This window comes from Callorhinus ursinus, unplaced genomic scaffold, assembly GCF_003265705.2.
Source record: "Callorhinus ursinus isolate GAN/ISIS: 27379988/994484 unplaced genomic scaffold, GSC_fseal_2.0 scaffold25, whole genome shotgun sequence".
Classification (NCBI taxonomy): domain Eukaryota; kingdom Metazoa; phylum Chordata; class Mammalia; order Carnivora; family Otariidae; genus Callorhinus; species Callorhinus ursinus.
Window position 1 is genome coordinate 36,470,055 of NW_027397087.1, and position 15,187 is coordinate 36,485,241.

General features: G+C 45.6%; 1 protein-coding gene across 12 annotated transcripts in view; it reads right to left on the reverse strand.

The window, feature by feature from the left end:
• Positions 1–13,736, reverse strand: part of PARP6 (poly(ADP-ribose) polymerase family member 6) — a 29,240-nt gene extending 15,504 nt beyond the window's left edge. For 6 of the 12 annotated variants that reach the window (XR_012373707.1, XM_073877302.1, XM_073877301.1 and 3 more), the window contains exons 1-11: positions 13,607–13,736; positions 11,892–12,159; positions 9,817–10,014; positions 8,848–8,925; positions 7,986–8,080; positions 7,500–7,560; positions 7,168–7,258; positions 6,645–6,711; positions 3,579–3,728; positions 2,161–2,371; positions 1,619–1,672 (exon numbers count right to left, since the gene is read on the reverse strand). Coding sequence is in view for 11 of the 12 variants with exons in the window: in XM_073877302.1 (XP_073733403.1) it covers positions 1,619–1,672; positions 2,161–2,371; positions 3,579–3,728; positions 6,645–6,711; positions 7,168–7,258; positions 7,500–7,560; positions 7,986–8,080; positions 8,848–8,925; positions 9,817–9,819 (810 nt within the window). In the remaining variant the exon portion in view is untranslated. The other 6 variants (XM_025883978.2, XM_025883977.2, XM_073877300.1 and 3 more) reach the window with 5 other exon arrangements.
• Between the last annotated feature and the right edge of the window lie 1,451 nt (positions 13,737–15,187).

Here is a 15,187-nt window from a genome sequence, read left to right on the forward strand (position 1 = left end):
CCGATGCAGGGCTCGATCCCAGAACCCTGGGGATCATGACATGAGCCAAAGGCAGAGGCTTAACGACTGAGCCTCCCAGGTGCCCCTTCATGGTAGTATTTATAAACATTAACAGGTACTACCCAAACTATTAACCTTAGTTGTGGTAATTACAGATTGTCCCTCTGAGATAGGTGAATATTCAGTCCATGATTATATGGTAGGAGGCCCGTTCACTGGTCAAAAGCATAGATACAATTCTGTTGGGAAGAGAGCACAAATCCAGAGCCATTTGGCAATACCCTAAAAACAATTTAAGTTAATATATAGTGTTTTATTAGTTTCAAGGGTAGAATTTAGTGATTTATCAGTTGCATATAACAGCCAGTGCTCATTACTAAAGAATTTTTTAAAATGCCCTGTCTAGGGGCACCTGGCTGGCTCAGTCAGTGGACCACACAACTTTCAATCTCGGAGTCATGAGCTCAAGCCCCACACTGGGTGTAGAGCTTACTTAAAAAGAAAAACAAAACCTAAAAAACAACAACAATAACAAAATAAAACCATTTTTTTTTTTAAAGATTTTATTTATTTATTTGACAGAGACACAGCGAGAGAGGGAACACAAGCAGAGGGAGTGGGGGAGGGAGAAGTAGGCTTCCCGCAGAGCAGGGAGCCTGACGCGGGGCTCGATCCCAGGACCCTGGGATCATGACCTGAGCCGAAGGCAGATGCCCAACGACTGAGCCACTCAGGCACCCCAAACCATACTCTGTCTTACCATGACTCTTTCTATCAGGTAGCAGGTTTTGTATGAATCAAGTTCTTTGCATTTCACATACTTTTGGGCTGGTAAAGGGACATGCAAGGGCTTTTATTCACTCAGATGTACTGAATGCCCACTACGTACCCAGTTTGGTGAATGGTCTCCTTGATTATGCAATAACATAAAAGACTGTCTTCTCAGACCCTCAACACCAACAAGGGAGATGTGGCATGTATACAAATTAATTACAACTCAAAGCATATGGTATGTGACACACAGGTGCCATACAAAACAAAAAGCATCTTAAGAGTTCAATGAGAGAAGAGCTCACTCCCACCAATTATGATTCTATGGCACAGGTAGCATTGAGCCTTGACTGCAAAAGGCAGATATGCGGAGGAAGGCCAGTGGAGGGAATGATGTGAACAAAGATAAGAGAGATGCAAAAATCAAAGAAAGCATGTCCAAGGAATAAAGAGATATAAAAAAACAAAACAAAACCCAGTAGTAGCTGGGCAATGAAAGCGGTATAGGGAAAACTTAAGACCACTGGAGTGAGGATGTTGGGGATCATAAGGAAATCAGTGTCAATCCCTCTCATATCTTGACACCATTGCACTTAAAATTTGTCATGCATCATTTGGCACTTGATCAGACATGATCTGTTAGCATCTTCCCAATAATGCCATAAGCTTCTTGAGGATGGGAACTATGCCTTCTTTTCTCCTATCCACACAATGCTTGGTACAGTTCTAAGAGCAGAGCAACTCAGGAAGTATCTGTTAACTGACTGAGGAGCTGGGAGATGTTAGGGGATCAGATGAGTCAAATAACAGGGGAAAGGCTTAGGAATGAAGCTTTGAACTCAATTACCTGGACAAGGAATCCATATTCCAGAGTGGGGATGTTCTTGCAGTGACCACTGACCTGAAGAGAGTAGAAAGACAGACATCATGAGCCTCCTATGAAACTGGTGCCAGAAAGACCTCACACTCATCACCTAGGATTCTCCTGAAATAGCTATGCCTTACCTCCAATTAGCCTAAATAATCCCAAAGCTGGAGAGAAGACCTTTAGACATTTTTGCCAAAGGTTCCTACCTTCTTCAAGGTAGGTGAATAGGTTAATACAGCAGCTGATGACCAAGTCCTAACCACATAAAATCATACATGACATCTTGGGATGCCCAAGCTCAGACTCCCTGCTTCATGGCCTACTATAAGAGAAGCTTGACAGACAGTTATGTTTTCAGCTATTAAAAAATGTGCTCCATTCTACCCATTCATGGTACATGTCCAAGTTTGATTTAGGATGCCTGAAAAGCCATACTCCCACCTCATTTTGAGAAGCTATACTCCCACATTTCCATTCCCACCCTCCTGACACCCAAGTCAAACCCTCCCCAGCCCATGTACCAAAGGAGAGGTCCGTGCTGGGGGAGGGAGGCCCACGTGCTGGGGGCACAGGAGACCTGCCTGGGGGCTGGGAGGGTAGCCAAACACCTCCACTTTGGGGTTCTTCATGGTGCAGGAGATGGAACGGTTCATGAGGCGCCCAACTCGAAGCTCTGGTACACCCAGTTTGCCTTTCAGCATGGAGTCCTGTATGATAGGGAAACTGGGAGATCTGGAGAGAGAGCAAAGAGAAGTGATGAAACTGGGAATTCAGAATGAGCCCTAGAAGAACACTGGAGAGGAGCGCCTGGGTGGCTCAGTCGTTAAGCGCCTGCCTTCGTCTCAGGTCATGATCCCAGGGTCCTGGGATGGAGCCCCACATCGGGCTCCCGGCTCCACGGGAAGCCTGCTTCTCCCTCTCCCACTCCCCCTGCTTATGTTCCCTCTCTCGCTGTGTCTCTCTCTGTCAAATAAATAAATAAAAACCTTTAATTTAAAAAAACAAACAAACACTGGAGATAAGTGGGTCCTAGGCCAGGATGGGTGAAGTGACTTAAGCCAAAGAACTCCTACCTGAGGAAAGTTCCATTGGATTTTAAACACTTTTAAAACAGTGTATCACAAACCTGAATTGATTCTTATGTCATTATTTGTGTGTTCTTCAGATTGGAACATGGAGAACAGGCAGAGGCAAAGCCTCAGTCAATCTCTATGGCATCTAGGCCAGGTATGGAATGATCCCTTGGACAGGATGCCTGTTTCATTTAGAGAGAGAGAGACAGAGAGAGAGAGAGTGTGTGTGTGTGGTGTTTATATACACATGATTAAGTGCTAAATACTGTACTAAGCAAGAAGTAGTTGCAAAGCCTCAGTCAATCTCTATGGCATCTAGGCCAGGTATGGAATGAAAGAGCCTAATGTCTGTCTGTCGATAATAGTGCCTGGGAAGCTACAAATCTGGGTTTATATTAGCCTTTGGGCAAGTCAGAGGCCCAGGGGGACAAAATGTAAGGCCTGGGGACAGAGAACGAGACAATATTTATTTCTAAAACCTAGATAATAAATCAGTGCACCCTCTCATGAGAACAAGGAGTTAATGACTATTCTCAGATTCTGCCTTCTTAGGAGAGGGAGTAATGGATGAGGTTCAAAGAAAGAAAAGATGGAAAAAATTAGCATACAATTCTTCAAATACATACCATGAGCTAGGTATTGTGTTTTACATAAAGGACAAGGTATGAATACTGGTGTCAGAATTACAAGGATAAAGACACCAAGGGGACAGGACCGTGTGGGTGGTGTTAACAGTTAAAGGTGCAGAATTTAGAGGACCTTGGGAGAGGGCAAAATAGATAACTTTAGGTAATCAAGAAAGTGGGGTGGAAGCTCAGACAACACCATGGTCATTAGAGATGATCTGCTCCTAGGGGAGCACTTACTTGGGGATGGGCGAGAAGATGCTGAGGCCAGCTCGGAACTTCTTGATGGTACCACTTGCCTTGAACCAACTGTGCCTCTTTTCCTGCTGGGTCTTCAAGAAATCGTTGCTGAGATGTTTCCATTGTTGCGAAGTGAACATACCCAGGATCCTAAGGAATCAAAGAGAATAGGCTTACAAAAACTCAGGCAGGGGAATAGGTCAAGGAATAGAACTATGAAAAGCAATTAACCTAAAATTCAGACCCAGGGGCTGTAAAGCTACTTGTGGTGAAGTGTGTCTGAAGACCCCCGATCATGACCTTAGCACACGGAAATGTACTGTCCTAAAGTACCTCTTTACCTTAGGGGTTAAATATCCACTCCCATTACCTGGTCTAATGGACCAGAACAATTCTGAGATGATTTGCCTTTAATGGAAGATCTCAAAGGTGAGCCTTCAATGGCCACGAACCTGGGAATATACTGCCAAGAATGACTATACTGACAGTGGAACAGAAGTAGTGGGATGGAATTGAGTACCATCCTCTACTTTGTAAATCGTGAAGGAGTAGGGCCATGAGGGGTAGTGACACAGCTAGGCAAAAAATTATATCCCCAAACTTATGGCTTCCAACTTGAGCTGGGCCCTCAGCTAGTCCTGTCAATTCTTTCACTGGTCTTTGATCAGTCCTCTCTGGCATTACTCTAAGCTATTATTCTAAATCCTTACCGCCTTCTCTAAGCTTTTAACTTCACCTACAGCTGATAGCCTCTTCCTTCTTAACAGAGAAAATTGAAGCCATCAGTTACCAGCTCCTTTAATTTTCCAACCCTACTACAAAATCTGTTTCCATTTCCACTCTACCTTGATTCCTCCATTCTCTGGAGACAAGGTGACCCTTCTCTTAATTCCTCTATTTGTTCTCTAGATCTCAGCCCTTGCCTCTTTAGGGACCTTGATCCATCAGTCATCCCCCTTTCCTGTCAGTTCCTTTCCCAAAGTCTACAAAAAGTTTCAGTTTCTGCACCTCAGTCTAGTTACACCTCCTTCTTCCCCTCCTATCCGCATCCAAATATCTCAGTCCACACTTACTGTTTCTACTTCATTGCTAACCACTCACCGTAGTCCAGTTTCTCCCTTCACCACTCCACTATGATTGCTCTTACCTTGATGCTAAATCCAACAAAAACTCTTACTTATCTCCTCTTTCTTAACCTTTATCCTTTCTGGCATTTTGCCCTCCTTGTAGAAACTCTCCCCCTTGCCTTCTGTGACACCATTCTCTTCCTATTCTTCTCTAACTTCTCTGACCTACCTTCAGTGTTCTTTTTCTGCCCACCCTGCTGCTTTTCTTGGGTATTTTGTCTGGATGTCAAAGGGTGTTTTGCCCTTGATCCTATTTTCTTTTTATCATGCTTTCCCTTAGCAATCGCATACTCTACACTGGTTGTAATCTCCACCCATTCAGTGAATATATTTTCCACCCTAACTTCTGTGACATATCTAACTATGTACTGAGTGCCTCCATCTGAATATCCCAAGGTTTTTTGTTTTTGTTTTTAAGTAGGCTCCATCCCCAGCATGGAGCCCAATGTGGGGCTTAAACTCACCACCCTGAGATCAAGACCTGTGCCAAGACCAAGAGTTGGACACTTAACTGACTGAGCCACCCAGGTAACACCCCCCCCACCAGGTTATCTTTAAACAAGATGTTTAAAATGGAACTAATTATCTATCCTTATCCCATAAACCTGCTCTTCTTCTTACATCCCTATTTAATTTGGTGTTCTATTAATTTACCCAGACATCTAGGCTGGAAACCTAAGAGCAGTTTTCCACTATTCCTTGGTTTTTATGACCACATACAACATATCCAAATCGGTCTCCAAGTCTTATTGATTTTACACTCCACAAATCTCTCCAGTCCATCTTTCATCTCTATTCTCACCCACATTAACACTTTGGCTCAGGCCCTCATCATCTCATGTCTGGACTTCTACAAAGTCTCCTACTAAACTAGTTCTGGTCTCTTGTCTGCGCCCCTCCTACCTAGTTTACACAGCACTACCAGAATCATTTCTCTAAAACGAAGTCTGACCACGTCCTTTCTTTGCTTAAAACCCTTCAAAGCTCCGGCTGTCTACAAGATAAAAGCCCAAGATCCTCTCTGATTTGGACCCCTTCCTACTTCTCTGGCTTCAGTTCCTACCACTCTCCCCCTGTATTTTACTAGCAATATTTAACTACTTGAGCTTCCTACACACAGGCTGCTTCACCTGTGTCCTTGTAAATGTTATTCACTCTCAGAGTCTGTCTGCATGGGCAACTCTTACCCATCCTTGAAAACATGAATCATCTCCCTTTCATTCATTCACTCATAGCCCTCCACCCACCACCAGACTGAGTCACCCCTTCCTCTATATTTTTTTTAAGTTTTTTTTTTTAATTTTTATTTATTTGACAGAGAGAGAGCATAAGCAGAGGGAGAAGCAGACTCCCCACTGAGCAAGGAGCCCAATGTGGGACTCGATCCCAGGACCCTGGGATCATGACCTGAGCCGAAGGCAGACGCTTCACCGACTGAGCCACCCAGGTGTCCCTCTCTATAGTCTTTTTAAACCTTACATGTTCACTTGTATTAGAACATGTATCCACTGGACTCTGTATTCACTGAGGGTAGAATCTATATAATTCATTTATTTCTCTTTGTACACCAAATATCAGCAAGATGCTCAACACATTCCATAAACTAAAACTGTCTGAACTCCTAAAGCCCTACTCAGAGAAAATCACAAGAGAAAATACGAAGAGCATGACCCTAATTCTAGGGTTGTACCTATCCTTAAATGATAAGTACTAATAAGCCCCACCTCACCTCTAGGAAGTCTCAAGGCCAGACATCCCAGAACCAGAGGGTCTCCCACCTAACCATAAATTTGGCTTTCCCAATTTATTTAGTCTTTCTTGGGCACATCTCAGAAAGATATTTTTGGGAGGAAACATTCCACCCAAAGGTCTGCCTGTCCATCCATATGTCCGTCTCTTCCCCTCATATGTCCATAACCAGAAAGATCAAAGTTCTTACTTTTTCAACTGAAGACCCAGCCCAAACCCTTCCTTATTCGATGGCTGGAAAACCTCAATTGATGGTTCTGCAAAGAGAAGAAAAAGCTCCTAGTATGTACAGGTCTCTATTTTCCTGGGAGTCCAAGGCCCCAGTTCAGTGGATGAGCTTCCTCAGACTCTAAGAGTACTCTAACCAATAGTGATGGAGAAGCAAGCATCTGAGGCAGAGGGTAGATTCTGGGAGCTTTCTGACCAATTCCAAATCACTTTAGCTTCTATGAGGAGGTCGAGGGGAACGGAAAGAATAAATAATATCTGGGGACCAGAGTAAACAATTTCATTAACCAAGAAGGCCTTCAGGGGATGGTTAGCAGGTGACAGGAAATGAAGACACCAATGACAGAAAACTGAAAAACCCCTACCAATGGCCTGCAAATTATACCCAAGGACCTTATTCCTAGCTTTTCTTTGGTGCATTTAACTTAGGACTTTGGATTAGTCCACAACTGAAACACCTACATGCCCAAAGTCACTGCCTTTACCTGGTCCATCGAGGTACTGGGAGAGAGAAAATCGCAGCCTCAACACAATAGGTTCTGTTCGGAGGACTTTCCAGGCTGTAGAGACTTCCTCCTAAAAGAGTAAGGGAAACAGGTTCCAGTTTAGCAACAGAGAGGAATGGACTTGGAAGTTTTCCCTATATGACACACACATGCACATGACAGTACACACCACTGTCTGCTGATGGTCTAAGAAAGACAGGGATGAAGAATATGTGCTCCAAATACAGCACTCAGGAACAAGACTCCTGGTCTACATGACAAAATCCACAAGTCCAGCTAGACATGTTGTTGGCAGTACTAGCACCACTTACATCGAGGAAGCTGATGTTGATGTGGAGGTCAATGTCCACGTCATCGATAGTTCCATATTCTCTACAGAGATATAGGGGAGACTCAGTAAGGGAGAAAGAAGGGAACAGAGACTGAGGTGGAGGGAAAACTGAGCCTGGGGCCATGGGAGAGGGAAGAGTGGAAGGTAGCTCTGTATCTAGACTTAGCTACAGCTTCAAGCCACTTACACGATCAGGGCTTCCTCCAGGCCAGAAGCCCTTCTGACCTCAAAGGTCAAACTATCAGCTTAGAGGGATTCTAGGATGAAAGGAAACTTCTAAGAAAAGTGGCTATACTTCTTTCATCACTGCTCTCAGCTAAGCTTAAGTATGCTGAACAACTCCCACTATCACTAAGCTCCTAATTTATCCAGGTCCACAGACCCCCTATCATACCATAAAAAGAAAAAAACCTCTAGCCTTCCACAGCTCAGAAAGAAGTGGCACGCTCCTGAAGTGGAGTCCCACCTGATGGATACAGAGTTCTCACTGTAGATCTCCTTCACGGCTTCAATGTCTGCATCGAGCTGTGGGTGTCGATACAGGTCAGCTGCACAGCTCCCCTGAGTCAACAGCAAAAACAGTGGGGAGGTTTTGGGAGAGGGGAAAGAGAGATGCAAAATAAAAAGAACATGAACAAACAGCAGGCACAAGAAAATCAAACAGCAGTAGTACATATAAGCAAAAGGCAGCTTCTGTGAAGGGGCTCTTGATGGTGACCCTAGCCACCGACCATTGGCACACAAGTCTCCCACCATCTCCACTCTATGAACTTTCAGCGGACCAAATGCAGGCCTTGCTCAAGAAGTACAGCCTTAAGTCTGCAGCTTTGCCTCTGACTCTGACCAGGGATACTTAGGTATCCCTTCCATGAGAACTCAGGACAGGCTGAAGAGCACAGAATTTAACTCAGATGGTTCTGTGTGAAAAGTCCAACATTCCTCCTCAGGATTGTGCCTTGGGTAGTGATAGCGTAATCTTTAAGAACTATGTGTACAATCACTGGCAAGGTAATCTTTTAAAAATTGGACCCTAATGAATGAAATGACACCCACTAGCTAGTGAAGGAAGAGTCAAAAACTAATTATTTCCAACCAAGAACACATGGGTAGCTTCCACATCCAAGAAATGTAGTTTACTCTGAGAAAGGTATGAGTCCCAGGCAAGAGCAAGGATATGAGATGAGCTCTTGTAAGACAATGCTCAGACCACACCAACACTGTATTGTATCATCTTATCTCTGCTCCAGAATAATCTCTCACTACTTGTTGTATTCAGAGAAGCACACATTTAGACTATCCAATATGGGCTTTAGGGGCTGTAATCTCACCTGAACTCCATAGAGAAATTCCTCTGATTCATTATCTCCCTCCGAATCATCATCATTCCAGAACTGGCCTTTGATGTCCTAGTGATGAGAAATAAGAATGCAACCTTTGTTGGATCCCTATCATCCCATGGAACGGAGTGGGGTGATAGGAAACAGATTCCCACAAAGAACGGGAAGCCCCTCAGGACAGAATAACTGAGGCCCTTGGCACCTGGGTGGCTCAGTTGGTTAAGCGACTGCCTTCGGCTCAGGTCATGATCCTGGAGTCCCGGGATCGAGTCCCACATCGGGCTCCCTGCTCAGCGAGGAGCCTGCTTCTCCCTCTGACCCTCCCCCATCTCATGTACTCTCTCTCTCTCATTCTCGCTCTCTCAAATAAATAAATCTTAAAAAAAAAAAAAAAAAGAATAACTGAGGCCCTATTCCCTTTACTCCCTTCACTTCACTCTTTGGTAGACAAGTAGACAACTGTGAAAGCACTATACAAGGGACATGTCTCTTCCTGGATCTGGTCATATCCATGGCCTACCTCTGACTTCTGATGGATGGAAGAAGATAGGGAATTTTGGCCTTCTTGGGTGTAGGTATGAAGATTGAGGCTCTGGTAGCCAGTGGGGAAGGGATGCAGACTTCAACATCAATGTTGATTCCTAGGTATATCTAGATCCTAGTGCAGGCTGGGCCTCTTCTCGGATCATTACTGCAAAGCAGCTACACACATAGTTAAGCTCTCTTGTCTTATCACTCCCTTTCTATTCCTTATTTAACTCTCTCTGTCCTTCCCAAGAAAATCTACCTGTACACACCCCAAGTAATACAGTCTCCATGCTCCTTCTTCCTTTAATGTCAGATAACCAACTCTACCTTTCAAAAGGATGGAAGGGAAAATACCAGGAAAAAGTGAGGTTTGCACTTGGTCCCATCTATCCCCTGGATGATCAGTTGGAGAGATGGGTAGTCAGTTCTCACCATTGGGTCAGTGGGTCACACACACTCCCAGGTCAGTGCTAGGCAGCACCCCTCCATACCACCAGCTGAACCCAGGCCAACGGGATGGGCATTTAGGAGGCCACAGAGGGAGACAAGGGAAGGGGTGATGTCAGGGGCTGACTGGAGATCTGCTGGGGATGTCAGGCTCTGCTGTGGTGGTGGTAACAAGTCACTGTCCTGTGGAAAGTAGACAACAATTGGTTTCATCACCACTTAACAGCTAGATGGTATTTACACAAGCACACGTTTATGGATACACTTTTATTAGACATATTACAGACACTTGCACATAGAGACATGCTTGCATGCATGTACACACACTTGTACACATAGTTCTTTAAAGATAATGAACCGTGAAAGCACTATACAAACATAAGACACTACTGTTCCATTTGAGCTCAAGAGTTGGATTAGAGCAAGTCCCTGCTCTAGATCATAATGCTGTATCAACCCCTGAAGCCGAAAGTGATGGTAGCAGGACCAGATGATATGCTACTCTGTCTAGTCAGTTCATTTAGGAACATTCTTCACAGTACCAACCCTCATCAGAATCAGATTCTTTTAGGAATCTTTACCCCTAGTTATTTACTCAAATTGAATCATCATGTCTTACTAAATATCAGTATCACTAGAAGCCTTTTTACGACAATCATAGCTAACTTAAAAAGTCCTCAACAACACTGAACATCCCCTGGTAGACACGGTCTGAGTTGTCATGGCCAAAATAATACCCTGGACTGATCTCGGAACCTACTCCCCAAATAAAAATGCAATAATGATCCCAATAGTCAGAAAAACACTAACCCCTAGCCATTTCACAAAATTAAAAACAACTATCTAGGCCTTCCTGACTCTGCACCTATCTGTCTCACCCACTCCAACCTAAACAGAAGTGTTCTTGGTCTCTAATATGGTTCTACTGAACCTTAGGTTTATAGATCAGAGTGGGGTCTATGGATCTGCAACATCAGCATCACCTGGGAACTTATTTAAAATGTAAATTCTCAGACCCCTACTAAGACCTACTGAATTAGAAACTCCAGAGATGGGGTCCAGTAATCTGTGTTTTAATAAGCCCTCCAAGTTAGGCTGATGCATGATAAAATTTGAGAACCACTGTTCTAAATCCTTGCGTGCTCCAAGGGCCTGTGGTCTGTTCCTCAGATAACCAACTTAAGCCTGGTAACTGACCCAGGATGGGGACATACGGCACAATGCCAAGGCAAACACCATAGCTGTCCTCGAGCTGATAGCAGTGCCTGACTCATCAAAAACAATATGCAAAGGGAAACTGCAACTGAAGTTCTTAGAGATGAAATGGCCTGATATCTGAGATTTACTTGTATATACTACTCCACCCCAAAAGGGGGGTGGGGGGGAATGAAATAAATATGGCAAATACCAATGATCAATCTGAGTGATGGGTTCATGAGAGTTTCTCATACTCTTGTGTATAGTTGGAAAATTCCCTAACAAGTTAAAAAAAAATCATAGCCTACTCCTGTACTTTTTCAGGGTCCCTAAAAAGTCAACTCTAAGTGTGAACAGGAAAATTATCCCTGAAACTCCACAACTGCCTACTTGCTGTTCTTCAAACATATCAAGTATACTCCCACCACAAAGCCTTTGTCCCTGCTGTTGCCTCTTCTTGGAATGCTTTTCAGATATCCATATGGCATGCTCCTTACTTTCATATTTCTGCTCAAAGGTCATCTTGACCATCCTCTATAAAACAGCAAAACTTCAACACACACACACTAGCACTTTCTATCCCCCTTACCTGCTTTACAATTTTCCACAGCACCATGCTCTGACATACAAAATGTTTGTTTTATTTATCTTCCAGCAGAATATAAGCTCTGTGGTGGCAGAGGCTTTGACTCTTTATTGTCTGTTGTCAGTACCTCAACTCATACTTATTGAATGAACAGATGAATGAATGAACTGTCTGCTAGATACCTAAACCAAAAGGGAGATACACAGAAGAACCTAAATGTGTCTACACATAGACAAAATCATACAAAAATGATTTTAAAAAGCAAGACTCCATTCACCTTAAAGAGCAGCTGAGAACCAAAATTATGAAGATCTTGAGGGCTGAGCTGGGTTTGTGAGATTTGAAAATAAACAGTCAGGTGCTGATCTGGATGATCAGAGAGGAATAAAGAGGGAGGCACTAATGTCCAGCTTGGGCTGTCTTGGGCTGGGTGGTAAGACGTTGGCAGCGTAGGCCAGAAGTACCAACTTTCTCAAGGTCTTTGTCACCGCAGAAGTCAAGAAAAACTTAGCCTCTCTCCAAGGGCTGTTGCTGCTTGGTTTCTGCTGTTATCACAAGGAGAAAAAGGCAGTTCAGAGGGAATTTTTCTTGTCCAGGGAAGAAACAATTCAGAGACTACCATCTTTCCCAAACCAGGCTGTTTCAGTGAAAGGGACTCCCATCTTCTACTCTCAATGCCCATTCCCCTGGAGGTAGAGAATGGGTTTAAAGAGTGGGAAAAGGGAAGTGGTGGGTCATGAAATTCACAGAATCACAGACATCTGAAAGAGGAGTAAGCCTAAAAGATCATCTATCTCAGTGCTTTCTTGTTATACATAGAATACTCATGTGTAGGAAGGCCAAGCAAGTTGCTTAGCATCAGTATAGTGAAACTGAGACTTAAGCAACATTTGACAGGTCCTAATTGCATCCAATTTTCTTGTAATGTGGTTATAACTAATTAAAGGAGTTGTTTAATGAATTAAGCAAGAAAGACCTATCTGATTTATCTAAATGAGGTGAAGGAAGGAACCTTTCAAGAGAAGCTGGGCCAAGTATACACTGTGTGAAGAGTACCCAAACAAGGGTGTTCAGCTCAGTGTTAAGTCTGGATGATGGCAGGGCGCCTGGGTGGCTCAGTTGGTTAAGCGACTGCCTTCGGCTCAGGTCATGATCCCGGAGTCCCGGGATCGAGTCCCACATCGGGCTCCCTGCTCAGCAGGGAGTCTGCTTCTCCCTCTGACCCTCTTCCCTCTCATGCTCTCTCTCATTCTCTCTCTCAAATAAATAAATAAAATCTTTAAAAAAAAAAAAAAGTCTGGATGATGGCAGCTAAGACAGAAGGCTTTACGGATCTGTATGGGAACAGGTCAAATGTAAATAAGCCTCAAGTCCGGATCACAAAAGTCCTTCCCTAGGTCCTCCGGCACTTCTCGCTCTGACAACTTTTCATCTAGCCAAAAAAGCCTCCGATCCCAACATTTAACTCTGGGTTTGACTCTCAGCTTTGTAGTCCTGGGAAAGGGGGTTACTCCACTCTATACCGAGTGCTCCTCTCTCAGAAAGACTAAGACACTGAACAAAGAGTGCGGGGGAGAACCCACGGAGGGGAGATTCTCAAAGGCTGGCGCTATCTCCGGTACACCCGGTGCAGGAAGAGGACGAGGTTAGCCCCCAACACACTGGCTGCCATCCGCGCTTCCAGGGCAGGCCCTGAGGCCTCCCTGGGGGGGAGCAGTCATAGCTCTTCTCCGGTTTCCTCCGGAGACCCCCAAAGACACCCAACACCTGCCTCCCGGGGAAGAAGCTCTGTGCCCGATCGGTGTTGCCAGCCGCCCGGCCTTGAGCGAAGCCTGTCAAACCGAGGAGCGCCCCTCAGAGCCACCCGGTCCAAGCCCCTCACTTCATCCACCCTTGCCGAGGCGGGGCGGGCCCCGCACCCTTCCCGCGGCCCGGCCGCCCCGCCCCGTCCCCGTGGCGGCCGCCCCAGAGGCCGGCCTCGCGAGTACTCACGGCGACCCCGGGCCGCGTGCGGCCGCCGCTGAGGGGACGAGCGGCCCGGGACGCCCCGCGGGGGCGGAGCGGCAGGCCAAGGGGCGGGGGCCGGGCCGGGCGGGCGAGGTCGCGCACCCCCACGCCTCGTCGTTCCGTCACGGGCGCGCAGAGCCACTCTGCGCACGCTCGCGCGGCAACACCGTAGTCACGTGACCGGCTTCTGACCAATCGCCATGCGGCCTGTTTCTGGGCGCGCCACCGCCCGGTACGCCAGGCTCCCGCGTTTGCGCGGTGCGCGCTGGTTGGGAGGGGTGCGGGGCGGAGGTAGGTGGCGCCTGCGCCGTGGGTTAGGGCGGGTGAGTGGAAAAAGGAGGGGCTCTGGGGGTGCGCGGAGAGCCTTCTGAAAAAGACTATCGGCACTTGGCGCCCCGTGTGGTTGGGAGGAATGAGCAGGGACGACCGTCCCCGCTGCCTTTCCACGTTGGAGGCCGGGCCGCAGGTAGAGATTGAGAGGGGCTTCCTGAGACCCCGCGGACTCCTGAAATCTCTGGTTTGCAATGGGGGAGTCAAAGACCTCGGGGTCTTGCCCCCCTGGTAGCTGTGGCGTGCCGGAAAGCACTCTTTCTATTCAAACAATCTGGGTTCAGAACTTGGTTTCAGCATTTACTTCAGCCTCAAAGCGTGGGACTTTCTTTCGCTTTCTGAGTCTTAGTTTTGTCATCTGTAAAGTGGGGGCAATAATACCTTTTAATGGGGTTGTTGTGGTGAGGATGAAATAAGATAATAGCTTGAACCTTATGAAATTGCCGTTTTGTAGGCTATAAAGAGTCAAATACCTGCAGTGTCATACGGTTCAACATAATACATATGAGAATCTGCGCCTAGGAAGTTGTCCATAAATGGAAGCTATAATTGTGGCAATTATGATTATTAATCTCAGACATGGCCAGATCTTTCATCCTTAGAGTTTGGTGTCAGGGCTCACATATGCCCCTCTTTTCCATCAGCACTAATGGGGAAAGTCTTATCTTAGATCTACTCTCCTTCCTCACTCCCTCTTTTTAGCTGGATACAGCACGCTCAAGAAAGGCTTTGCCCTGAGTAATATAGGCATGTTATGTCTGTCCATCCTGAGCAGCCTTGCAGTCAGGATTTTCCTGGTGATGTTTTTTACATTTGGATATCCTCAGCATCTCCTTTCTGATTCCCTCCTTTTGATGCCCCTTGCCCCAGTCTTTTTACCTTGCTCTCAGCCTGGACCACAACACTGTCTTAGTATTAGTTTGTTACACCCATTGTTAATAATAACTGAAAAAAGCAAGGGATATAAAATAACAGGACTTACGGCCTTAGTCTCAGAGTGTAGAAGTTCAGAGTAGTTGGGGAAGGGGTTGACTCTGTTCCCTACAACAGTTACCTAGCAAGGGCCCCATAATAGCTTTTAAAAGCCATGCATGCCTGGCAGTGTTTGAACACGAGCACTTTGGGTAAGCAGAGGGAGTCTGTCCCCATGAGTAAAATGTCAAAATCCAGTATTTCACAACCTTCCAGGATTTCCCCTCTTCACCGCCTCCCATCTCATGCCACCAGCTCTTCTAC